Genomic DNA, 25,273 nt, shown 5'->3' on the forward strand with positions numbered 1-25,273 from the left:
TAAAAAGTTGGACAGTTTCGTATATATGATTTTAATCACATTTAAATTTCCTAACCTCTTCCCTACCTGCCTACCTTTTACGTTTCAGCCGCCGTAAAATTTCCTCTCTGTTAATCAAGGCCTTTTGATTTTGTTGTGAAACTTTTATACATTCAACCACATTGTTTCGGTATGCAAAATAACAGCTTCAGGGGAAAGCAAAGCTATTACATTATCTGCCAATTGGTGGTGGTGGAGGAGGAGGAGAGAGCTAAATGTTTTTCATTTTGTTTTTTGAGTAATTTTTGGAGGACATGATGCATTTTGCAGGCTGGTTAAAGGCCTGTGAATGTATCTCCACCTAATGGCGTAGCCAAGTATTGCACGTTGCTTCAATTGGAAGCAATGCGTTTCTGCACACAATGTTATTGTTTGTGGAATTCACTGTCACAAGAAGTGCTGTGGACCGCCAGCTGTAAAAGGAGACCAGCCAGATCCATACTTTGGGGGGGGGGGAGACTATCAATAGGTATCAGCTTACTGGGAGCCATTTTGCCTCTGAATATTGAGTTGCTTGGGTTCAGCTGTGGAAAGTTCTATTAACTTTAAGCTGGTCTGAAGCTACGAACATGAGTTTGACCAAACTGCGGGAGGCAGTGGAAGACAGGAGTGCCTGGCGTGCTCTGGTCCATGGGGTCACGAAGAGTCAGATATGACTAAACGACTAAACAACAACAACAAAGAGATTGTATGAGCGTGGTAAGTCCTATGGTATATGCTCACTCATAACCTTTCTTTACTTTTCACTCTATAAAGAGAGCAACTTTTAATAGAAGGGTCTGGTCTAGGGGTTGGCAACATTTTTTCGAGCCCAGTCAGATCCATTCCCCGGTAGACCTCTCAGTGGGCCAGAGCGTGCATGTGCTCAAGTTATTTCCGATGCTCTTCTGGGTCAGAAGAGCACCGGAAATAGCGTGTGCGCATGCGCATGGGTGCTCCTCCATTGGCGCTCTTCCAACCCGCAAATCGGTCCCTGTGGCGAGAAAAAAAATGGCGCCGTGGGGGGGGAGCATGGAATCCCCATGCCAATCCACGGAACGGCCGTGGGCCAGTTCCAGGAAGCTCATGGGCCAGAAGCAGCCCATGGGCCTTAGGTTGTCGATGTCTGTTCTGGTCAATTTAGGTTACAAGTAAAAACTGCAACAAAAGGTTGCAGCATGGAATGTTTGTGTTCAGGGTTCCATCTATCCTGCTTCCATTGCACCTCATCAGTATTTAATGGCCCCTCTGCAAACTCAGTCACTGCTGGGTCTTTGCAGAAGTCAGTCTTACTTATACAAGTAAGGTTGTCTTCCATGAACACTAACTTAATAGTGATTCCATAAGCGACAACAACTAGTGCATTGATGCATCTATGAGGAGCCCCGGAAAAGTCTTCAGAGGTTTCCTGCTCCCAGCAGAAAAAGCTTCTTCTCCAGTTAAGGGAAAACCTCTCCCACACAGTTCAAAGTAACAAAGTGTTTATTGTCTTCAGATACAAGACAAAGCTAAACACTACTAAAACATTCCTGTTTAGGCAAGCCTTACCCAGATGCTTAGAAAGGTGACTCAATGTTAATCTGTTTTAGTATTTTACCTTATTGTATGTTTTGAAGCATGGTTGTGTGACTCTTTCTTGATTTCACTGCTTTATATTTTCTGTAAACCGCTTTGGGGTCCTTTTAAGTGGTGCATAAATTTTAGGATTTTTTAAAAACATTTATGAAATAAAACTTTATTTTTTTAAAAAAAAACAAATATTATTTTGCAGATTTTTAGCTGTGCTAAGTTTCATCTGTACGCTGCTCTCTTATAACTTAACCCAACTAACAGACGAAATAATATTGAGTTCGGAAGACGCTCGATTCCCTTTAAGAGCCGAGAGGCAACGACTCTGCCCTACACAAAGATGGCGCCCGCGAGGCTGAACTAGTGGAAATCTCGCCTGCCCTTCCGGGCCGAGAAGCACCCTTGCCCCTGTCAAAGATGTCGAACGTTGACACGTCAGAGGTGGGAGGCGGGAGGCGACGCGTCCCGTTCCGGCTTAGGGAAAGGCGGCGGCGGGACGACGACGACGACGATGGCGGCGGCGGCGTCTGCATCTGCCGAGGCGGCGGCGCTGGACGCCCTGAAGCGGGGCGGCCCGGGGGCGGCCGAGTCGCTTTTCGAGGCGCACGCGGTGGCAGAGCTGAGGGCCGTGGAGCGGCAGGTCCGCGCGGGCATCGAGGGCAAGCGGGAGGAGCTCCGGCAGATGGTCGGCGAGCGCTACCGGGACCTCATCGAGGCGGCCGACACCATCGCCGAGATGCGCCTCAGCGCCGAGCACCTCGTGGAGGCCGTGCAGGGGCTGCAGCAGCGGCGGGCCAAGGGACGCGCCGGAGGCGGCGCCCCTCATAACGGCCAGCCCGCCGCGCGGAGGTCGGCGGTTGAGGTGGGGACTTACTGAGGGGCGCGGTGGGGGGGGGAGGATTTGTTTGTGTGTGTGTGGTGGGGTCTTAAACTTGGCTCCCCCCAGCTGCTGTTGGTGGACGACATCTCCCATAAGTGCATCACAGGTTCAGGAAATGGTCTGAGGTAATTGGGAAGCCGTTACGCCGTTTAATACAGTGCTTCCCAATCTCATGGATTTTTTTGTTTGTTTGTTGGGGGGTGGGGGTGTTTTGCAGCCAAAATTGCTGAGCTATATATATGGGATACACCAAAGTTGTTGAGTGGGGGTATCACGAGTAATATGTGTGTGTGTGTGTGTGTAAATAAGATATATATAACACACACACGTGTATATACCGTATATACACACACGTGTACACACACACACACACACACACACACACACATATATGACACACACACACACACAGGGACCCAGGTGGCGCTGGGGGTTAAACCACAGAGTCTAGGGCTTGCTGTTCAGAAGGTCGACGGTTCGAATCCCTGCAACGGGGTGAGTTCCTGTTGCTCGGTCCCAGCTCCTGCCCACCTAGCAGTTCAAAAGCACATCAAAGTGCAAGTAGATAAATAGGGACCGCTCCTGCGGAAAGGCGTTTCCGTGCGCTGCTCTGGTTCGCCAGAAGCAGCTTTGTCATGCTGGCCACATGACCCGGAAGCTGTCTGCGGACAAACACCGGCTCCCTCGGCCTATAGAGCGAGATGAGCACCGCAACCCCAGAGTCGGACACGACTGGACCTGATGGTCAGGGCCCCCTATACACACACACACACACACATCTACCAAAGGAGGACATGTCTACAGCCAGGTGTTTTTGGACTACGACTCCCACTGTTGCAAGCCATTTGCAACCCATTCACTAATATAAGCATATTCCAGGATTTATAGGGATTTACATTATCACCTTAATTGGGGCCCTTTGGACCCCTGCTACACCACCATCCCCAAGCTGCTGGCTAGGGAGGATGGGAGTTGTAGCCTCAACAACTGCTGAGGACCCAAGTTTGAGAAACACTAGACTACCCACTGGATGTGTGTGTGTCCCAATTAATTAACAATTGCCGTTGTTCATTAGAAGCTTCCTACCGTATTGAGGAAGCAGGAGAATGTGTAGGTGGTTCAGGAAATTATCTGGAGCAATGTAATGTTATGTTGTTTAAAGCAGTGTTTCCCAAACTTGGGTCTGCTTGGGGTTTCCTTTGTCTCTTTCCCACCCGCCCGGCTAATTAACAATTACCTTGCTAGTTAGAGACATTCTACCCATCAAAATGTATTGAGGAAGCAGGAGAAGACGTAAGTGCGCTACAGGTTCAGGCAGGGCTTCCCCCCCCCCCCAAGCCGGAACTTTGGCACTTCTCAGGTGGGCGCCATTGCCATTTGTAAGAGAACAAGGAAGGCGTTTGTGGTGAGTTCTGGCACCTTTTTTTCCTAGAAAAATAGCACTGGAATCATTCAGGAAATGATCTGAGGTAATGTGAAGCTGTTACATCGTTTAAAACTTGAAAAGTGAGTTAGTCTGATCAGTGTTTTGATGGGTGAGCTCCTGGGAGTCCCTTGTAAGTGTTCCAGAGTAAAAAAATTAATAAAGCAAAGCAGAGCCATAATTACCAGTGGTGGGGACTAGCTTGGTTTTTTGCCCTGGGTGAAGCCTCCAGAGGGGCACCATTGAGGCTTCCAGCCTGTGTTTGTGCATTCGCAAATATGTGGGGTTTGTGTGCCAAACTGGGTCTTTGTTCCAGGTGAAATAAAGCCTACTTTTGCCCCTGTAGCAAAGAGAACTGATATGTGTTATGTTAACTTATACCTTAACCTCCATGATAGTATTATAAATTTTCTTATAAGTAGCTAGCTACCCATGTTGCTTATCTACTAGTACAGCTCCTGCGGGAGTCTTTTGTCCTTTTTGAGTTAGTAAAGATGGGTAAACTGTGCACTTAATATAACAAACACTGTGGCATATAGTTATGAACTATAATTCTGGATATATACTAGCAGCATCTCCTCTTTTTCAAAACGCTTTCAAGTCATGCTCCAGTAGTATCTGTATGTGCATCAGTTTATTTCATAGGGTACACGTATTTTTCTCTACCTAGGCAGTACGCCAGTCACAGGAGAAGTTCTACTGTTTGGCAGCACAGATCCAACTACTACTGCAGATTCCTGAGAAAATCTGGAGCGCTATGGAATCCTCTCAGTATTTATATGCCACCCAGTTGTACCTGCTATGCTGCCACCTCCAGCGCCTCCTGCAGCTGGATTCTTCTGGCACCAGTTACAGCCCAATTCTGGCTCGTTTTCCTATCCTTGCACGACAAGTAGCTGCAGCTAGCCATTTCCGGTAAGTAGCCAGCCAATTTTTTTCTTCTTCTACCCGTAGCTTTGCTCATCTTGTTGCTGTGGGATGCATTAGCTGCATCATGATTAGATTACAGTAACACACTTAACTACAGGGCTGCCCTTGAAAACAACTTGGATGTTTCAGGTGCTGTGAAACATTACCACAACTGCTGTTGGGGTGTGTTAGCTGCTTTGCATGCCTTTGTGGATAGTGAGATAAATATGTTAATACAAAATTTTAAAGGCTTATTTTGAACACTAGGCCTTCCTCTTCCAAGAACTCAGATTTAGAAATCTGATATCAGAGACACAAAAGATGCTGGTAGGTAGCTTAGAGAACTATAGTCCTGCAGTTTTGTCACTAAGCACAGAATAAGGTATTTTAACTGCAAATCTGTCTGTTTCCATAATATTCGGAGAATCTCTGCTATCTGATTTCTACCACCCATTCTTGTGAAGAATTTATGACAAGCAATAAATGGGTGCAGCTCTTAAAACTTTAAAACTCAGTGGTGATGAGTGTATGCTTAAGGCATAGCTGTTAAGTTTTTTTAAAAAGGAAATTCCATTATGCTGAATAGGCTTCCTCATGAGAAAAGGGAAAACTTGACAGCTATGGCTGAAGGTGATGCTTAAGCTGCATAGCTTGGCTGTTGAACCTCTACAAGGAAGTAGAGAGTTCAAAAAATTAAACAAACAATATTTAAATTGTTTCCTGAGTTGCCGCTGAAAAATTAGTCTCTTGGATGTGTTCAAATCTTGCTTTCCTAATGGAAAATTGAACCAAGTGTGTTGGTGATTGGATAGGCTCCTGAGAGCTGCCAAAAGTTTTGACACTGCAACAGAAGCAGGTGTGTGAGTTAATGGGTGCGTGTACATTTCCAGTTTAGAAGCTGCAGCTCCAGTCAGTTTCTGCAACGGCTCCCCTGCCTTACTGCTAAGGAGAAAATATGATTGATACCGTTGTAGAGACCATCTGGAGCTATGTACTGCCTTAGCTTTTGGATTACAGGTGAAACTCAGAAAATTGGAATATCATCAAAAGTGCATTTATTTCAGTAATGCAACTTATTACTATTATTATTATTTTAATTTTTACAAATGCTTTCTTTTGGAAATTCCACAGTAATAAAACAAATAGTTACAATAATACAAAAATAAACATCACTATTACATTTCATTAATTACATTCCATTTATAATTGACCCGCCTAACAACAAATAATTACAATTACAACAAATAAAGGCTTGGCATATCTTGCTTTGCATGTCATACATGTATCTCATATATTGGTTTCACCTTTTACGTTGCGTTACTGAAATAAATGCACTTTTCGACGATATTCTAATTTTCCGAGTTTCACCTGTATGTTTTGCATGCAAATTACTGTAGAATCTGGGAGAAGGTTGTTTTGGTTGCACCAGAGTCATTTATTTAAACTTCCCTGATGTTTGAGTTGGACATTTCACATGAATATTGATTGCTTACATTATACACACACAATCTTGTAAATGGCATTGAAAGAGAGAGGAAACTGACTGGTTTTTAGCCTTGGATTGCATCCACTCTAGACACTTGCTTCAGGACATTCTGCTGCTTGTAATGTGTTCTGTCAGGGGATTGATAATAAGCCTAAAATTAGTATGCTGTGTTAGATTTGGTTGTCCATCTAGATTGGTGTTCTTTGTTTAGGTGGGTTTTTTATCCAATACTTTTGGGAGAAAGAAGAAGATACGGAACCTTTGGGACCGTACATTCTATTTAGGTCTATCTCTGACTCTTATTGCTGTTGGCTTTATGAAATTCTTACTCCACATATGCCACTTTCTTGCCAAAGCACTAAAAATGTTGGATATAGTGATGGTTTAAAAAATCTAAGAGACATATTTTTTTAAAAGAAAATAAAAAAATAGAGTGAAGAGGAAGATAAGCATATACTGTACCTGCTGCAATTCTGTACTCATTTGCCTTTGAGTAAGCTCCAAGAATTCAGTGGGACTTACTTCTGAACAGGATTGTGCAGTTGAGTGTACATAATGGAGTTACATAATTACCAGGCAGCATGGTCACTGCAGAAAACAGTTTTGGGAAAGGGGAAGCCAAATTGCAGCTGGTACCAGCTGAGCTGATGGTGGAAGACACTTTTACTAACTTGCCCTTTTCTAATATGTGGCCAATTGGAATGGCTGCTTCTGAAGGCAATTCTAGGAAGAGAGGAGCAAACTGGAGTTGGTCCTAGCCATGCTGATGGAAGGGGTTTGCATCCACAGCATAATAGCTTTAATATCATTTTTTAGTCTATCAACATAAATCTGGGTTATTATTCACCCAAAGCTCCCTTCAGTTAGGCAAGTGAAGTAAAATAGCTACCACTTTCTTTATGATCTTATGCAGCTCTAAGCTATCATTTCCCACCTCTGACTCTTGTTTTGAACTTTGAATTCCTTCATTGAGTATTGCACACCGCTTGACGGTGCCTCATTTGTCTACCAATTAGGTCAACAATCCTACATGAGAGCAAGTTGCTACTGAAATGCCAGACTGTTTTGGACCAAGCAGTAGCAGAGGCATTGTGTTCAGCCATGCTTCTTGAGGGCAGTTCTCCACGCCAGGCTCTTGCCGACTTCCTGCTGGCCAGGAAATCTGCAATTCAACAGCTTCTGGATCAGCCCCATCATGGTGAGTATAAGCATAATTTTCATCTAAATCAGTGTACCATCTCAGGCCAATTCCCTGGTCTGAACCTTTGTTTCTTCCATCAGATGGACACTAAGCAGACTTATTCCTACACTGAATAAATGCCAGTGGCAATTTATTGGTTTCAGAGATGTCAGTGTTTTCTCCCCCCCCCCCAAAATAATAATAATAAAGTGATAGCTTGGTATATCTGCCTTGCCTTTGGAGAAGTCACTAACAGTAGCTCACTTGAGACTATTGTAGTTTTGGGATTATTTCACAGCAATATTCATGTATGTTTCTAATCCTAAAGTAGAAGTACCGTGTTTCTCATATTTTAAGGCATCCCCAAAAAATAAGCCATGACAGGATTTCTAAGGGTTGGTGAAAAATAAGACATACCCCGAAAATAAGCCATGTCGTGTAGCCCCGACCGAGCGAGAGGCGAAGGCGCGGGACCCAGCAGGAGCTCCCTGCCTGCTTCCCCGAGCCGTCGTGCATCGGGGGACAGAGCCGAAGATCGGCGGGCGCTCCTTGCTGGGCTTGACAAGCCCGGCAAACAGCGCCCGCCGATCTTCGGACCTGTGCTGTGTGACAGGCAGGGGTGGGGGGAAGCGGAGATCGTTCTCCGCTCTCCCCCCACCCCCGCCTGTCACCAAAGATCGGCGGGCGCTCCTTGCTGGGCTTGACAAGCCCGGCAAACAGCGCCCGCCGATCTTCGGACCTGTCCTGTGTGACAGGCGGGGGTGGGTGGGGAAGCGGAGATCGTTCTCCGCTCTCCCCCCACCCCCGCCTGTCACCAAAGATCGGCGGGCGCTGTTTGCTGGGCTTGACAAGCCCGGCAAACAGCGCCCGCCGATCTTCGGACCTGTCCTGTGTGACAGGCGGGGGTGGGGGGGAAGCGGAGATCGTGCTCCGCTCTCCCCCCACCCCCGCCTGTCACCAAAGATCGGCGGGCGCTGTTTGCTGGGCTTGACAAGCCCGGCAAACAGTGCCCGCCGATCTTCGGCCCTGTGCTGTGTGACAGGCGGGGGTGGGGGAGAAGCGGAGATCGTTCTCCGCTCTCCCCCCATCCCCGCCTGTCACCGAAGATCGGCGGGCGCTCCTAGCTGGGCTTGACAAGCCCGGCAAACAGCGCCCGCCGACCTGTGCTGTGTGACAGGCGGGGGTGGGGGGGAAGCGGAGATCGTTCTCCGCTCTCGCCCCACCCCCGCCTGTCACCGAAGATCGGCGGGCGCTGTTTGCTGGGCTTGACAAGCCCGGCAAACAGCGCCCGCCGATCTTCGGACCTGTCCTGTGTGACAGGCGGGGGTGGGGGGGAAGCGGAGATCGTGCTCCGCTCTCCCCCCACCCCCGCCTGTCACCGAAGATCGGCGGGCGCTCCTTGCTGGGCTTGACAAGCCCGGCAAACAGCGCCCGCCGACCTGTGCTGTGTGACAGGCGGGGGTGGGGGGGAAGCGGACATCGTTCTCCGCTCTCCGCCCACCCCCGCCTGTCACCGAAGATCGGCGGGCGCTGTTTGCTGGGCTTGACAAGCCCGGCAAACAGCGCCCGCCGATCTTCGGACCTGTCCTGTGTGACAGGCGGGGGTGGGGGGGAAGCGGAGATCGTGCTCCGCTCTCCCCCCACCCCCGCCTGTCACCAAAGATCGGCGGGCGCTGTTTGCTGGGCTTGACAAGCCCGGCAAACAGCGCCCGCCGATCTTCGGCCCTGTGCTGTGTGACAGGCGGGGGTGGGGGAGAAGCGGAGATCGTTCTCCGCTCTCCCCCCATCCCCGCCTGTCACCGAAGATCGGCGGGCGCTCCTAGCTGGGCTTGACAAGCCCGGCAAACAGCGCCCGCCGACCTGTGCTGTGTGACAGGCGGGGGTGGGGGGGAAGCGGAGATCGTTCTCCGCTCTCCCCCCACCCCCGCCTGTCACCGAAGATCGGCGGGCGCTGTTTGCTGGGCTTGACAAGCCCGGCAAACAGCGCCCGCCGATCTTCAGACCTGTCCTGTGTGACAGGCGGGGGTGGGGGGGAAGCGGAGATCGTGCTCCGCTCTCCCCCCACCCCCGCCTGTCACCGAAGATCGGCGGGCGCTGTTTGCTGGGCTTGACAAGCCCGGCAAACAGCGCCCGCCGATCTTCGGACCTGTGCTGTGTGACAGGCGGGGGTGGGGGGGAAGCGGAGATCGTTCTCCGCTCTCCCCCCACCCCCGCCTGTCACCAAAGATCGGCGGGCGCTCCTTGCTGGGCTTGACAAGCCCGGCAAACAGCGCCCGCCGATCTTCGGACCTGTCCTGTGTGACAGGCGGGGGTGGGGGGGAAGCGGAGATCGTTCTCCGCTCTCCCCCCACCCCCGCCTGTCACCAAAGATCGGCAGGCGCTGTTTGCTGGGCTTGACAAGCCCGGCAAACAGCGCCCGCCGATCTTCGGACCTGTCCTGTGTGACAGGCGGGGGTGGGGGGGAAGCGGAGATCGTGCTCCGCTCTCCCCCCACCCCCGCCTGTCACCAAAGATCGGCGGGCGCTGTTTGCTGGGCTTGACAAGCCCGGCAAACAGTGCCCGCCGATCTTCGGCCCTGTGCTGTGTGACAGGCGGGGGTGGGGGAGAAGCGGAGATCGTTCTCCGCTCTCCCCCCATCCCCGCCTGTCACCGAAGATCGGCGGGCGCTCCTAGCTGGGCTTGACAAGCCCGGCAAACAGCGCCCGCCGACCTGTGCTGTGTGACAGGCGGGGGTGGGGGGGAAGCGGAGATCGTTCTCCGCTCTCCCCCCACCCCCGCCTGTCACCGAAGATCGGCGGGCGCTGTTTGCTGGGCTTGACAAGCCCGGCAAACAGCGCCCGCCGATCTTCGGACCTGTCCTGTGTGACAGGCGGGGGTGGGGGGGAAGCGGAGATCGTGCTCCGCTCTCCCCCCACCCCCGCCTGTCACCAAAGATCGGCGGGCGCTCCTTGCTGGGCTTGACAAGCCCGGCAAACAGCGCCCGCCGACCTGTGCTGTGTGACAGGCGGGGGTGGGGGGGAAGCGGAGATCGTTCTCCGCTCTCCGCCCACCCCCGCCTGTCACCGAAGATCGGCGGGCGCTGTTTGCTGGGCTTGACAAGCCCGGCAAACAGCGCCCGCCGATCTTCGGACCTGTCCTGTGTGACAGGCGGGGGTGGGGGGGAAGCGGAGATCGTGCTCCGCTCTCCCCCCACCCCCGCCTGTCACCAAAGATCGGCGGGCGCTGTTTGCTGGGCTTGACAAGCCCGGCAAACAGCGCCCGCCGATCTTCGGCCCTGTGCTGTGTGACAGGCGGGGGTGGGGGAGAAGCGGAGATCGTTCTCCGCTCTCCCCCCATCCCCGCCTGTCACCGAAGATCGGCGGGCGCTCCTAGCTGGGCTTGACAAGCCCGGCAAACAGCGCCCGCCGACCTGTGCTGTGTGACAGGCGGGGGTGGGGGGGAAGCGGAGATCGTTCTCCGCTCTCCCCCCACCCCCGCCTGTCACCGAAGATCGGCGGGCGCTGTTTGCTGGGCTTGACAAGCCCGGCAAACAGCGCCCGCCGATCTTCAGACCTGTCCTGTGTGACAGGCGGGGGTGGGGGGGAAGCGGAGATCGTGCTCCGCTCTCCCCCCACCCCCGCCTGTCACCGAAGATCGGCGGGCGCTGTTTGCTGGGCTTGACAAGCCCGGCAAACAGCGCCCGCCGATCTTCGGACCTGTCCTGTGTGACAGGCGGGGGTGGGGGGGGAAGCGGAGATCGTTCTCCGCTCTCCCCCCACCCCCGCCTGTCACCAAAGATCGGCGGGCGCTCCTTGCCGGGCTTGACAAGCCCGGCAAACAGCGCCCGCCGACCTGTGCTGTGTGACAGGCGGGGGTGGGGGGGAAGTGGAGATCGTTCTCCGCTCTCCGCCCACCCCCGCCTGTCACCGAAGATCGGCGGGCGCTGTTTGCTGGGCTTGACAAGCCCGGCAAACAGCGCCCGCCGATCTTCGGACCTGTCCTGTGTGACAGGCGGGGGTGGGGGGGAAGCGGAGATCGTGCTCCGCTCTCCCCCCACCCCCGCCTGTCACCAAAGATCGGCGGGCGCTGTTTGCTGGGCTTGACAAGCCCGGCAAACAGCGCCCGCCGACCTGTCCTGTGTGACAGGCGGGGGTGGGGGAGAAGCGGAGATCGTTCTCCGCTCTCCCCCCATCCCCGCCTGTCACCGAAGATTGGCGGGCGCTCCTAGCTGGGCTTGACAAGCCCGGCAAACAGCGCCCGCCGACCTGTGCTGTGTGACAGGCGGGGGTGGGGGGGAAGCGGAGATCGTTCTCCGCTCTCCGCCCACCCCCGCCTGTCACCGAAGATCGGCGGGCGCTGTTTGCTGGGCTTGACAAGCCCGGCAAACAGCGCCCGCGTGCACTTTATTAAAAAATAAGACATCCCTCAAAAATAAGCCATGTCGTGTTTTTTTGAAGAAAAAATTAATATAAGACATGACTTATAATATGAGAAACACGGTAATAACTAGAAGGGTCTATAACTAGCCAGATTGGATGTAAGGCCTTTTCTGAATATAGGGATGACTACCGCTGTGGCCCAAACTTCAGGAAATAACGCGGATTAATCAATAAGTGAAAATATTACCGCCAGCAGGGAGGCCCCACCATTCAATGTTAGATTTCAGCAGTTCTGGGGGCAAATAGTCTATGCCTGGTGCTTTATTATTTTTAAACTGTGAAATAAGGTTCTTGGCCTCAGTTATAGATACTGGAGGCCAGTCTGGTAAGTTTTCCAAAGATTCTGTTTCGTTGACCTCATCATCCTGCCCATGATAGAGTGAATGATAATACTGCATCCAATAGTACACACTGGAACATTACAAGCATTCTCCAGCAGGCCTGCTATTGTATGCCAGAAGAGGCAGGTGTTCTTATCGTGAGAGGACTTTATTAAGATATGCCAAGCATGTTTTTCTGCTTTCTGATTTTTTCCATCTTAGCAGAAGTTATTACTTCTGTCTGAGGGAAACATATTCATTAATTAAGAGGGGTAAATTAGAGTTCCTTGTATACAGTATTTACAGTAAACTCTATTCAGCTGGCTTTTAGCCTGCTTGCACTCTTTGTCGAACCAGCTGGAAGATCCCATTGATCTCCTTGAGCCACTATTCTTGATCTCAGTTCTCAAGTGGTCTTGCAACCTGTCAGTCAAAATCTTAAATAAATTCATAGCCTCAGCAGCAGAGGTAGCTGAGATAATAGCAATATGAATAGTCCTTAAGTCATCTGTATAAAGAAGGTGTCAGCGCTAGATTGAGTACTGGTGTCCACTTATTTCTATTGCCTGCTGGAACACCTAAGTTTGCATTAGAGATAAATTTAAATTTGGGGAAGAATTGTTAAAGTTAGAATCTTAGAAGGGACCCAATGGTCATCTAGTCCAACCCACTGCAATTCAGGAATCTCTGCTAAAGCATCCATGACAGATGGCCATCGATAACCACTGCTTAAAAACCTCCAGGGAAGGAGAGTTGACTACCTCTTGTGGGAGTCTGCTCCACTGCTGAACAGCTCTTACTTTCAGAAAGTTTTTTCGCTTGTTTAGTCTGAATCTACTTTCCTGTAACTTGAAGCCATTGCCTCGAGTCCTACCCTCCAGGAGAAAACAAGTATGCTCCATTTTACATGTGACAGCCCTTAAGATATTTGAAAATGGCTATCATATCTCCTCTCAGTCTCCTCTTTTCCAGGCTAAACATACCCAGCTCCTTCAAGCACTCCTCATAAGGCTTAATTTCCAGACCCTTGATCATCTTGGTTTCCCTCCTCTGCACATGTTCTAGCTTGTCAACATCCTTCTTAAATTGTGGTTGGTGTTTGGATAACATTTTAAAACTGCTGTCTGTCCCCGTCCCCCCGTCCCCCGGTCCAGTTGAATTTTGAGAATATGGAAATATGTTAACCATCAAATGATTTTTTTCCCTTTGCTACTACTCAGGTCAGCAGTTGCAATGCAGAAGAAAGTGTCTGTCTATGAGCACAATCAATACTTCTACCCTGCAAAGTGGCTGCTATTATTCACTGGCTTTTTTTTTTAACCAGATGCTGGCATTAAAGCGCAAGTTTGCTCCTTGGTGGAGCTGCTAGCCACAACCCTGTATCAAGCACATGCCCTCTTCTATTCCCTGCCAGAGGGAATGCCTTCAGACCCATCTCTTCCCTGTGGTTTGCTTTTCTCAACCCTGGAGACCATCACAAGCCAGCATCCAGCAGGTGAGCAGCAAAACTGGTAGGGACTATGCAAAATTAGCATGTTAAGTTTGATCAGGGCCTTGTTTAATCCTCAGTAGCCTGACCTCTCTTCTCTCTTAGGTAAGGGCATCACAGCTTTGAAGGAAGAAACCAAGCTGAGCAGCTCATTCAAATATTTGCCATCTTCCATCGCAGAATTCCAGCCAACACTCAGAACTCTGGCACATCCTATTAGCCAGGATTACCTTAGAGATACACTTCAGAAATGGATCAATATGTGAGTCTGAGGAGCTAGCTTTACCATTGTGATCCAATTGAAAAGCACATTGCCTGGTCTATTATAGACTTGGGTAAAACGCTGGTCGTGTGAAAATCATTGTGGTTGGCAGTACTTTTTTGTTCTTTAAAAAAATGTTTAGGGATATTCTCATTTCCTCTGAAACTCTGGAAACACCGCTGCAGGAAATGAGGTCGCCATTGGGGGTAGCAACAGAACTGATGATTCACTGTGCTAGAGAAGGTTTTTTTTTTTAAATGTTTCTTCTCCCCTTAGATTCACAAAATGTTTAGGGGTATGCGTCCCCCTGCTTCCCCTCAGAAAAAAGCACTGGTGGTTGGTACTGATTACTTGAAATCCATAGATTGAACAAATTAAGAAAAAGATGCAGCTTTCAAAAGTGTACCTAGATATTTCGTAGCACCCTAACGATTGTGGAATATGGCCTTCTGTTGGTCTCATTTGCTTCCTGCTGCCTCTGGGTTGTCGCTCTGGGATAATTCTGGTCCATCTGGCAGCCCTAACTAACCAGGTAGTGCTGCCTTCTCAGCATCTTTGTACCTTACCTTTGTCGGATGGGGGTCCACAGGTTTACAGGTGAAGCCAATCTGGCATTCCCGTCAGTGCACCTGCACAGCCCCAACCTTGTCTTTGTCCTGCCCCTGTTTCAGCTTTGGGTAAGGTGCAGCAATGGAAAGTCATTTTAGTTGTTCCACCCTACCACCCAAATATTGTGCTTTAGTTTTCTTTCAGTGCAAGGTGGACATTTGAACTCTATTCTCTTTGTCATGGTCAATTTAAAAGGGTACCCTTCCCATTATGCTCCAGTCGCCACACAAGTGGAGGCTCAATATATTTAAACTCTCTTCCTGAGAACACTACTGTGTTAACGTACTAGTAAAAGATAAGTGCCTATTGTGAGTTCTTCAGAATTTCATCTGTATTTACAAGGTTGTGACTCTTCACCTACCCATCATGCTTTGTTCAGGGAGAGTGTGAGTTTATCTTTACCCTTTGCCATCACATTGGCTCCTAGCTGCGCTTGTTTGACCCTTGTTGTACCTGGTTCAGTAAAGGCCACAATTCATGTAAGCAGATGAGTATTTTTCAATGCAGCTTTTAATTACTATGCAGGAAGAAGTAGTAGCTCTGCAATTATTGTGCAGGGAGAAGTAATGCCCAAGGGAGTCCTTCAGGTAGAGACTAATCTAGCATTTCTTTCAGGTGCAATGATGACATCAGATCTGGAATCACAAACTTGCTGGTGTATGTGAAGAGCCTTAAAGGTCTGGCTGGAATCCGTGATGCTGTATGGGAACTTCTCACCAGTGAGTCCATGAGTCAGAACTGGGAGACAGTATGTCACCGGCTTCTTGACAAACCCATCTTTTTTTGGGAAGATTTGTTACAACAGCTTTTCTTGGACAGATTACAGGTAACATTGGCAGAGTTGGGCTAGGTAGCTTAAAGGTTAACAGATTAAGCCAAAATATTATTTGCCATGAAATTGAGCTTCTTGGTTTTGGACAATAGCTACTCCTGTGTAGCACTAGTTCAGAGATGTTGGTGATGTACAGTATTAGGAAATTTCCACTCTGGTTCTCTTTATGTGTAAAGGGAACTTTGTTCAGAATAGAACTATTATCTGATTCTTATCATTTGTAGCAAAATATTGAAGCATCCACAAGCACCTGTTTCCTCCTAACTCCCTAACCCACGCTGGATGAATTATTCTTATAATACAGTGGTACCTCGACTTACGAAGATGATCTGTTCCGCGGCCGTCTTCGTAAGTCGAAGTCTTCGGTTCTCGAAGAGCTCGTTCTGCACATGCGTGAAGCGTGCTTTTGCGCTTCTGCCGACCGCGTGCGCCGTTTCTGCGCAGGCGCAGTAAGCACGTGCGGCAAAAAGACTTCCGGGGTTGTCGACTCAGAAGTCGAAACCTTCGGAAGTCGAGTCGTTTGGTTGTCGAGGTACCACTGTAATTGTATATAATTATAATATACATATCCTTTATACCTGGATACATCTTCCTGTTTACTTTCTAGAGATCAGAAACCCATTTGACTGCATATTTGGTAGCAATATACTTTTTATGCTTACCACTTTTCCAACTTGGTTTAACTGTGCATTGGTTCCTTTGACATCAATTTTGAGTGGAACTTTGGGAAGAACCTTGGGGGTTAAAAGGGGGGCAGATCTCAAGTACATTCCTCACAACCTGACTGTTCGAGTTTATGTACACCCTGCTATTTCCTGCTATGTCTCAAAAGCATTCCCATGTTTCTGGTTGGTGCTGTGGTGAGTGATGCACCAGCTTTTGTCTCTGTGTAATGAGTTTTTCTTTTCCAGACACTGACAAAGGAAGGATTTGATGACATCTCCAGCAGCTCCAAGGAGCTCCTTGTTGTGTCTGTACAGGAGCTTGAAGCCAAGGTTGATGCATCTGCCCACAACAAACATATGCTATTTGAACATAACATGGCCTCTTTCTTATGGTCAGAGAATCCAAATGACTTGCCACCCGATGCAGCCTGGATCAGTGTGGCGAACCGCAGTCAGTTCACCAAGAGTGGGTTATCCATGAAGGCCCAGGCCCGCAGCCCACGAGTTCAAAGCTTCTGCAGCACTCTGGATTCCAAGCTGAAGGCCAAGTTGGAGGACCTTCTGTCCTACTTGCCCTCAGACTCCTCTCTGCCTAAGGATGCTCTGCGTGTTCAACCCAGGAACTCTGCCTTTGACAGGTTTGCTGATGCAGGCACAGTGGAAGAACTGTTGCGCAGCCACTGCATCGGCTGTGTAGACTATGTGCTGGGTTGTGTAAAGGAAGAGCTGCATCAGGCTCAGGATGTACTTCAAGGATGCGCAGACGCTTTGCACAACCCCAAAATCAACACCATTCTCTTCATGGCACGGCTCTGCCGATCGTTGGGGGAGTTATGCCCGCATTTGAAGCAGTGCATTCTGGGTAAATCAGGTAACCCAGAAAGTGTTCTGAGGGAGCCTTGGCCTTTGAAAAAGGTTGGGAAAGGGAAAACTCAAGAGGTGAATCCCATAAAGGCTAAATGGCAAGAATTAAAAGAACGGCTGCTGCAGGATAGCCTGTCTGCCTATCGGATTTGGAGCACAGCTGTTGCTAAGGTGAGTGTCTTTCTTGAAGGTGGTGGGATATCCCTTTCCTCTTGTGCTTCAGTTTGGTTTTTTATTGCATCCAATACTAATGCCCCCCACCTTACCATAAGAACAAATGGTTTATTTGTTTGTGGGGACCCTGTTACTAGATGTTTGAAATCTGCAGCAGATTGTAAAAAGGCAGGAAAATGTCTGAGCAGTATTCTCTTGTGTGCAGAAATGTCTTGAATCCTACTAGAATGCAATGAAGATCCTTGGCGTTTCCATGATTCGTCACCAGAGCTATGACAGGACATTTAGCTCATATTTAGCAAAGCAGGATTTGGCTAAAATCAGGGCTGATTATGCCCATTTTTTGCATGCTTCCCTCCATATCCGCGTCTAACATGCTAAGGCCAAACAAATTGCTTCACAGAATAATTAATTTTGGGTAGAAATAGTACTAAAATAAAATAAAGGATTTGAAATGAAGGAATGGAATTTGGTAGGGCACCTATGATGCCAGAATAGCATATGGCAGTTTTCAGAAATTTCAAATGTGAAAAATGCTGCTGTGTTTGTGTGATTATTGCATGCCGACAACTTATCTCACTTGGGCATGAAATCTCACTTGGGCATAAAAATATTGGTTCTGACGCGCTCCTGCTGTTATTTGTATTTTACACTAGGTCCTGGTTCAGGGGTTCACACAGTCGTTGTTAAAGGGTCAAGCTGGATCCATTCTGGCAACAGCCACCAACTGGGAAGAGATTGAAATTGAAGAAGAGACTGAGACTGGAAGCAGTGTAAAGTCCAAGATACGGCTCCCTGTGCAGGTGGGTGGAAAGCAGTAAGATGCACACCAACGGTTAGTCTGTACAGTGTTCTCAGTTTACATATGGGAAAGGGGAACTGATACTCAAATGTGCCCAATAACCCAGCAGCAGAGCTGAGACTGAAGCCCATATCTCCTCAGTGCCTTTTCTGAGAAGATCGTGGAATGTTACAAAAGTGCAGTGGGGTTCTGATAGCCACTTGGTTTGATTTTCTTTTTCCCCTGATCATACCTCTAGAGAAGAGGAATGACAATGATTTGGACCCAGCACCTGCCTCCAGTTTCAAGTGGATTGGAAGCATAGAAGCCCTTCTTTCCTCTTGTCCCTGTTAAAATAAGTGATATTCATACTAAGAAGGCACATTTAGTAACAACTTGTGTTGTCGAGTCTTAGAAATGTATAGATTTTGATGACATAGTTTAGAAGGTTCGTATGTAGACTTAACCTGGTGGGGGGTGATTTATAGCAAGAGTGGCTAACCTGTGGTCTTCCAGAAGTTGTTAGACTATAGCTTCCATCTTCCCTGACCACTGAGCATGCTGGCAAGGGCTGATGGGATTTGAAGTCCAACATCTGGAGGGCGACAAGTTGCCACCCTTGATTTGTACAGTGGTACCTGTTAAGAACTTAATTCATTCCAGAGGTCCGTTCTTAACCTGAAACTGTTCTTAACCTGAAGCACCACTTTAGCTAATGGGGCCTCCTGCTGCCGCCGCGCCGCTAGAGCATGATTTCTGTTCTCATCCTGAAGCAAAGTTCTTAACCTAAGGTACTGCTTCCGGGCTAGTGGAGTCTAACCTGAAGTGTTTGTAACCCAAGGTACCACTGTAATACCACTTTATGCAGTTCATGATAAGTGTCACTGTCAAAAGGAGTATGGAACTGGCAAAGTAAAAAACGAAACAAAAACATTTGTCCTTTCAAGAAAACATAACGTTTCCACCACTGGTGTTCTTCACAGCCATCATGGTGCGTCCAGTCCCTCCTCTTCAGTTTGTGCCAAGAAGTCAATCGAGTTGGAGGTCATACCCTTCCCAAGGTCACCTTGCAAGAACTACTGAAGACTTGTATGACTGAAGTATTAGCTGGCTATGAAAAACTGTCAGGAGCGAGCCAGGAAAAGGTGCGTTGTTGGGGGTCTGTGGACCACTGCACACTGTTTGACTAGATTGATAATCCTGCTCCAAAAGTGTATTCGAAAACCCAGGAAATGAAAAATGTGAATTATCAAGAGCAAAACTATTGATCGGCTCCCGCTTTGCAAGGCCTGCTCATGGGGAAAAGTTCTAATGCAGGAGCAGACAATGTGGTGCCCACAGATGTTGCTGAGCTCAGTGCCCATCAGCCCCAGTCGGTGTAGCCAGTGGTTGTCCAACAACATTTGGAGGGTGACACATTCTGTCCCTTCAGACCATCTCGCTAGTTGAAAAAGCAAAGGGTGTATCTTTTGGGACTTTAATTGCAGTAGGTTGTCTGAAAGTTTTGTTAAGTTGCTTGGAGACATTTTTGTGTAGCAATAAGCTATTAAGTTCAAGTAAACAATAAAAAATTATAGGCCTAAATTGGTCATGTCCGTTAATTCAGTGACCTACTTTGAGAATCAGTAATGTTGGCTTATAGCAAACCATTAGTCCTTGCACATTTCCATAGCAGCACTTGAATTCCCAGGTCAGTACTAAAAAAGTATACTAGAAGTCTGATAGTATCTTTGCCCAGGAATACCGTATTTTTTTGCTCCATAGCATAGAGGAGGAAAACAAGTTAATTTTTTAAAAATTTTCTTCTGAGCGGAGGGGGCAGCGAGCGGAGGAGGCAGCGGTTGCGGGAGGGGCAGCCTGGTAGCGATGCTGTCGGGCTTCCACTTCCCCCTCCCTTTCACCGGTGTCGGAGGAGGCAGGGGAAGCCCGGTAGCAATGCTACCTGGCTTCTCCTGCCTCCCCCGCCCCTGCCGACACCGGCGAAAGGGGGGAGAAAGGGGAAGCCCCATAACGATGCTTCACGGAGCAGGGAAGGAGCAGCTGCTGCCTGCCCCTCCTTCCCTGCTCCGTGTCAAGTATCTCCCCCCGCCGCGGCTCTTAAAAGCAGGCTTTTGCAAGTGGAGGTGGCAGCGGAGATGCTTCACAGAGCAGGGAAGATGGGGCAGGCGGCTGCTGGCCGCCCCTGCTCCCTGTCAAACTTCTTCCACCCCGGCCGCTCGTAAAAGCAGGCTTTTGAAAGTGTCGGTGGCAACGAGGCGGGATGAGATGCTTCATGGAGCAGGGAAGGAGGGGCATGCGGGGAGCGGCGGCGGAAGGGCAAGCGGGGAGAAAGGGCTTTCTTGCCGCTCGTCCTTGTCCCTCCGTGCCACTGCCGCCCCCCTCTCGCAAGAGCAAGCATTGGGATAGGCACAGCGCCCCAATACCTGCTATTGCTAGCGGAGGAGGCAGGTGGCAGCAGCGGCGGAAGGGCAAGCGGGGAGAAAGGGCTTTCTCGCCGCTCATCCCTCCTCCGCCACTGCCGCCCCCCTCTCGCAAGAGCAGGCATTGGTAGAGGCGCAGCGCCCCAATCTGATTGAAATTGGTGCTACTTACAAGTATGTATGCGTTTTGACTCTGGCATTAATCTTGCTTTCACCTCTTCTATAGAAGACAACCAATCTCAGAGCACCTTAGTTAACATAGGGTAGAATTCACCTAACCTGTTCAGTCAGCAGAAGCCCTACATAACAGGGCTCCCCTGCCACCTGCAATTGACTTGGGGTGTGAGAACCCTCAAAAAAACAGGGAGAGGGGAGGGGTAGTGTTCTGTCTGGCAAGCTGAAATACTTGCACAGAGGGAATGATTGGAAGAGTAACATGTTTAATTGCACCCTGAGTGGAGACCCATCTCTGTGCAATGATCTGATATGGTATGGGGAAGCATCTGAATGATACAACCACAGGAACAGGTCTGATTACGTGGGTCTTTCTCATAGAGTTGAAGTTCTTAATGGGGGAGGGTATGATTCCATGGGGAAAACCTGTATGTTTGTAACAGTGTGAGATCACTTTGCATGCCCGCACACAAGCAGTTACAGGTAACTCTAAAATACAGGACACTGCATAAATTGTGATGTTCTACAACTGTCCATGCTCTACCTTTTGTATGTAAGTGCTGCGATTCTTTGGCTATCTCTGCTATGAGATTTGAAACAAAAATCCATGTTCACAGAGGCCTAATAAACATTTTCCTAGACTAGTGTGATTATTAGGGGACTACTTTTAGTATTTTGGGCACAGGACCACATGATCTAGATGCTTAAAGTGATTGTTGATTAAACTTTAAATATGTGTGAGGACTGGTGCCTAGGCATTTGCTTAAGAATCAACCTTATTTTTCCTTCCCCTACCTGTTTCTAGAAAGAAGGGAAGTTACCCATCACTCAGAACAGGGCTTTGCAACTCTTGTATGATCTTCGCTATCTGAATATAGTCCTGACAACTAAGAGTGAAGATATGAAAGGCAGCAGAAACAAGCAGGATTCCAGGTACAGTGCTCTGTCGAGAGTTGAGTGTTTTCAACAATGGTTTATTTTTTACTCCTTTTGCAAACCTTAAAATGTTACTGCACCCTTTGTTCTCTAGTGACCTTGCCCTGATATATCAGTGTGTATGTGAGGCTACACACAGAGCTGAATCTAGGTAATTTAACATTTTCCTACCAGCTCTGATTGTAACCACTACTTAGTAAAAGTCAGTGCTGTTCATTGATTGATAATAAATTATGCTAAAGTGGATAGGGTATACACTTTTGAATGCAGATCAGTCCATAGCTTGGGGCAGGGATATACAGGTGAAACTCGGGAAATTAGAATATCGTCGAAAAGTGCATTAATTTCAGTAATGCAACTTAAAAAGTGAAACCAATATATGAGATAGATGTATGACATGCAAAGCAAGATATGTCAAGCCTTTATTTGTTGTAGTAATTGTAATTATTTGTTGTTAGGCGGGTCAATTATAAATGGAATGTAATTAATGAAATGTATTAGCGATGTTTATTTTTGTATTATCGTAACTATTTGTTTTATTACTGTGGAATTTCCAAAAGAAAGCATTTGTAAAAAGTAAAATAAAAATAAAAAATAAGTTGCATTACTGAAATAAATGCACTTTTCAACGATATTCTAATTTTCTGAGTTTCACCTGTAAGCAGATGAGGCTGGCTGGAGAAAAACCAAGCAAACGTGTATCTCACTCTTTCCATTTGCAGAAAAGAGCACTAGAAGAGGGCCCACAACAGTAATCATGAGTAGCAAGATGCTCCCCAAAATCTGTAATCTGTGCATGAAGTTTTGTAACAGAACAATTCTTAAATAAGGAGCCATTTAACAGAAATCCTGATCAGAAATCTTGCAGATCTGTACACACACGAGGAGATCAGCAGGGGCACAGCAGTGATTCCAGAAAGGGGGACAGTCTCAGTAGTTTCAAGGAAAGGTTACATTAAAGCAGCTTGTTAGACACAGGGCACCTTGCTATATAAAATGTATTTGGAGCATTTTAAGTTATTTCTCTGGCTTGTAAGGCATCAGTTCAAATGTAACTGGAAACCAGAATGTAACTTTAAAAATGTTAGACTCTGTTCTCACTGCATTAAGGGACTTTTAAATAGCTCAGCACAGGATACTGTTAATCATTCCATTACTATGGTTGGAAAGTGATTGAATTCCTGCTTTTTGTGTTTTCACATCAGTCTTTTCTTGTTGACTGTCAAAAATGTATCTCTGTCTGATATCAGCTTTACTCCCTCTGTTTCAGGATTGAGAAAGAGATAGACTTTCTGGAGAGTTATATAGATCCCTTCGACTTGGATGTCTTTACACCACACTTAAACAGCAACCTTAATCGTCTGGTGCAGCGGACCTCTGTAAGTTCAGGCAAAAGAACATAACTGTTGCAATTATGTCTGGCTACTGCACTTAGAGATAGGGTGCTTTACTTGGTAAAATTAGAAACCGTCTTTTGCACTTTGTTCCTTAGCAATTCATAGAACCAGTAAAACGATGAAAACCAAAGGGGGAAAGGGTTGTATATATATATACAACTGGACATTTTGGGTCACACTTTGATCATGCAGCCCAATAGTTCTCAACTATTTGCGGCATTCAGAATCAAAGCAGCGTTCGTCTCCTGAATAGCCAAAAATATTCCATGGGATTTTATGGATTTTATCCTTGGAAGTTCATGCCTCACAGTAGGCAAACACCTAACCCCAAGTGATATAAAAGTGAACCTGAAATCCTGGGGGAAGAGGGAAACGTTTGTTTTAAACACACATGGCCAGGTTGACAGTGAAGAGCTTGCCTTGTGTTTGTTTAAGGGTACTTCCTGTGCTGCTTTCCAATCTAATAAATCCTATTTCTAGTTCACTGAGCACTTGGCAGTTGCATCTACTGTCACCACAACCAAGCAATGACCTTTTTCTGTGCTCCTCTAGGTCCTGTTTGGCTTATTAACAGGGGCAGAGAATCAGTACACCAGCCGAAGCAGTAATTTAACTTCTCAAGAATTACATAACATTCTACCTCTAGCATCTAGTCAAATCAGGTAAGTGACTCGCGCTAGAGGCAATAGGAAGTAGTCTGTGAAACAAAGCATGTGGGGGTGCAAAATATCTTACCACTTTTTTTTCTTTCTTTCAGATTTGGGCTGTTGCCACTCAGCATGTCAAGCTCACGCAAGACTAAATCAGCTATAAGAAACACTGAACAGAAGGCTCAGGTTTGTTCCTTTATTCTAGTTTATGGTTTTCTCCACTCTTGCCAACTGTTTAGTTGCACTGGCAATGTTAATGCTAAAAATTTCCTAGGGAGCCCAGGGTGCTGCTGTTTTATTTTTTTTTAAAAAAAATCAGAAACTCATGCCACAATTTCCTTTGGACACTTCAGGAGCAGCTTACACTTTTCTAGGTTTGAAGATGAATTAGTTAGTCTGTCAAATTGTGTATAGGAGTCGATAGCAATATTAGCATATATTATTAGTCCAGACTTGCACATTGACAGATCTCAACCAGCTTATCTCTGATAATAGTAAGGTATGTTAAAGGAGTGATTAATCTAACTGTCTTGTACCCTTCATTCTAGTATGATGCTGACCAAGTAACCCCTGAAGAAATCTTGCTGGGGTATTAAAGCATGTGTGACTTGAGTGGCTTCCTCACCTTTGTAGGCTTCTGTGCTAAGGCTTGCTTATGTAGCCATAGAACTTGATAGCTGCTGTCAAATTTACCAAGTTTACATATGGGAAATTGAATGCATACTAGCAGCTGGCATGGGTTTCCTTCTGTATTGCCATGCAACCACTACACCCTAGAAGGTGCTGCAGGGAAGGGTGGACAAAGAGGTTGTTTATTGGTACATATCGCACCCTGATATCTGTTGCACTACTTCCACTGGCATGCTATTTTCACCCTCTGTATTTTTGGAGTTTATCTCTTGCAAAATGGAATTCCGTCTAAAGTTCTTAGTATGTAAAGAAATTCACATGTTAAATATCAGAAGCATCTGTTGCTATGGCGGAGTTATGAACCTAATTTTAGACTAAAATGAACTGACTTGTAATGTAAGACATACTACATAAGCAAAACTGCTTCCCTTTCTGCTTGCCATTATGATGCTCCTTCCCTGTAGTAATAGAGTAAGCCAGTAAGTTATCCTTTCAAAAAAAGGGAAAGCTACTACTGTAGGTAAGAAAACGGACTTAACATGTCTGCCTCCTTACCTAGGAAGTTATTGATGGTTGCCGTAAGTAGAGTTGTGAGTAGGGGTTTAATGGGTCAGAGCATTGGAGGCACCTTGAGCAGCAGACAGTGTGTTTCTGTGTCTCAAAAGCCTACTAGGGAAGTGTAAAATTTCCTGAACATGCCAAAAGGCTTCAAGGCAAGGGTGATTGTTTCTACAGTTCCCTCTGCTACATAGAGAACTGCACCTTTTAACCACCCCCTGTCTGGTTTTATGTAGCTACTAATGAGCCTGCTCTGAATACAAGCCAGCTTAAAAAGAAGAAAGCCTAGGAGGTTACTGACTTTCTTTTGCTAATTTAACAGATCCCAGCTGCTGCCCTTCTAAGAGCAGAAGAGACGTTCCGCCCTGGCTCTCTGTTCAGGCAGCTTGCGGCAGAGGAGGAGGACACAGCAGCACCATCTTTATTTAAACTTGGCTGGCTCTCTAGCATGACCAAATGATTCAATAAAACGTGAATGATTGTACTTTTGGCATTGTAAAAAGCATCTACTTCAGCATAACTTAAGGGAGTGGAATTTAAGTTTTGGTACTTACTGCCAAAGAGACTGGATCCTTGCTTAGGTAACTTGAAGCTATTAACAGAAAACATCTATTTTAAATAGCTGTTAT

The 25,273-nt window shown here is 47.5% G+C and overlaps 1 protein-coding gene across 2 annotated transcripts; it reads left to right on the top strand.

Annotated features, from left to right (window-relative positions):
* The first annotated feature begins 2,064 nt into the window (after positions 1-2,064).
* On the top strand, positions 2,065-25,128 carry COG1 (component of oligomeric golgi complex 1). 2 transcript variants are annotated; one of them, XM_060271958.2, is made up of 15 exons: positions 2,065-2,449; positions 4,561-4,805; positions 7,302-7,483; positions 13,528-13,698; positions 13,798-13,954; positions 15,179-15,389; positions 16,307-17,095; positions 17,755-17,901; positions 18,863-19,024; positions 21,279-21,406; positions 22,680-22,788; positions 23,359-23,468; positions 23,564-23,642; positions 24,005-24,045; positions 24,967-25,128. In XM_060271958.2, exons 1-15 carry the CDS (start codon positions 2,099-2,101, stop codon positions 24,986-24,988), a joined length of 2,904 nt encoding a protein of 967 aa, XP_060127941.2. In that variant the 5' UTR covers positions 2,065-2,098; the 3' UTR covers positions 24,989-25,128. The 2 variants fall into 2 exon arrangements, with proteins under 2 accessions (XP_060127941.2, XP_034954752.3); XM_035098861.3 differs by lacking the exon at positions 24,005-24,045.
* Positions 25,129-25,273: the final 145 nt, after the last annotated feature.

Source organism: Zootoca vivipara, chromosome 2 (genome assembly GCF_965207765.1).
Source record: "Zootoca vivipara chromosome 2, rZooViv2.hap1.1, whole genome shotgun sequence".
In the NCBI taxonomy this organism is placed as follows: domain Eukaryota; kingdom Metazoa; phylum Chordata; class Lepidosauria; order Squamata; family Lacertidae; genus Zootoca; species Zootoca vivipara.

What these genes read in the sequence shown, in the direction of transcription:
- COG1 (XM_035098861.3), top strand. Translation starts at nt 2,099, where the DNA reads ATGGCGGCGGCGGCGTCTGCATCTGCCGAGGCGGCGGCGCTGGACGCC. An exon ending in TTTTCTTGGACAGATTACAG is followed by an intron (nt 15,390 to 16,306) that starts GTAACATTGGCA and finishes TTTCTTTTCCAG; the next exon opens with ACACTGACAAAGGAAGGATT. An exon ending in CTAGCATCTAGTCAAATCAG is followed by an intron (nt 23,469 to 23,563) that starts GTAAGTGACTCG and finishes TCTTTCTTTCAG; the next exon opens with ATTTGGGCTGTTGCCACTCA.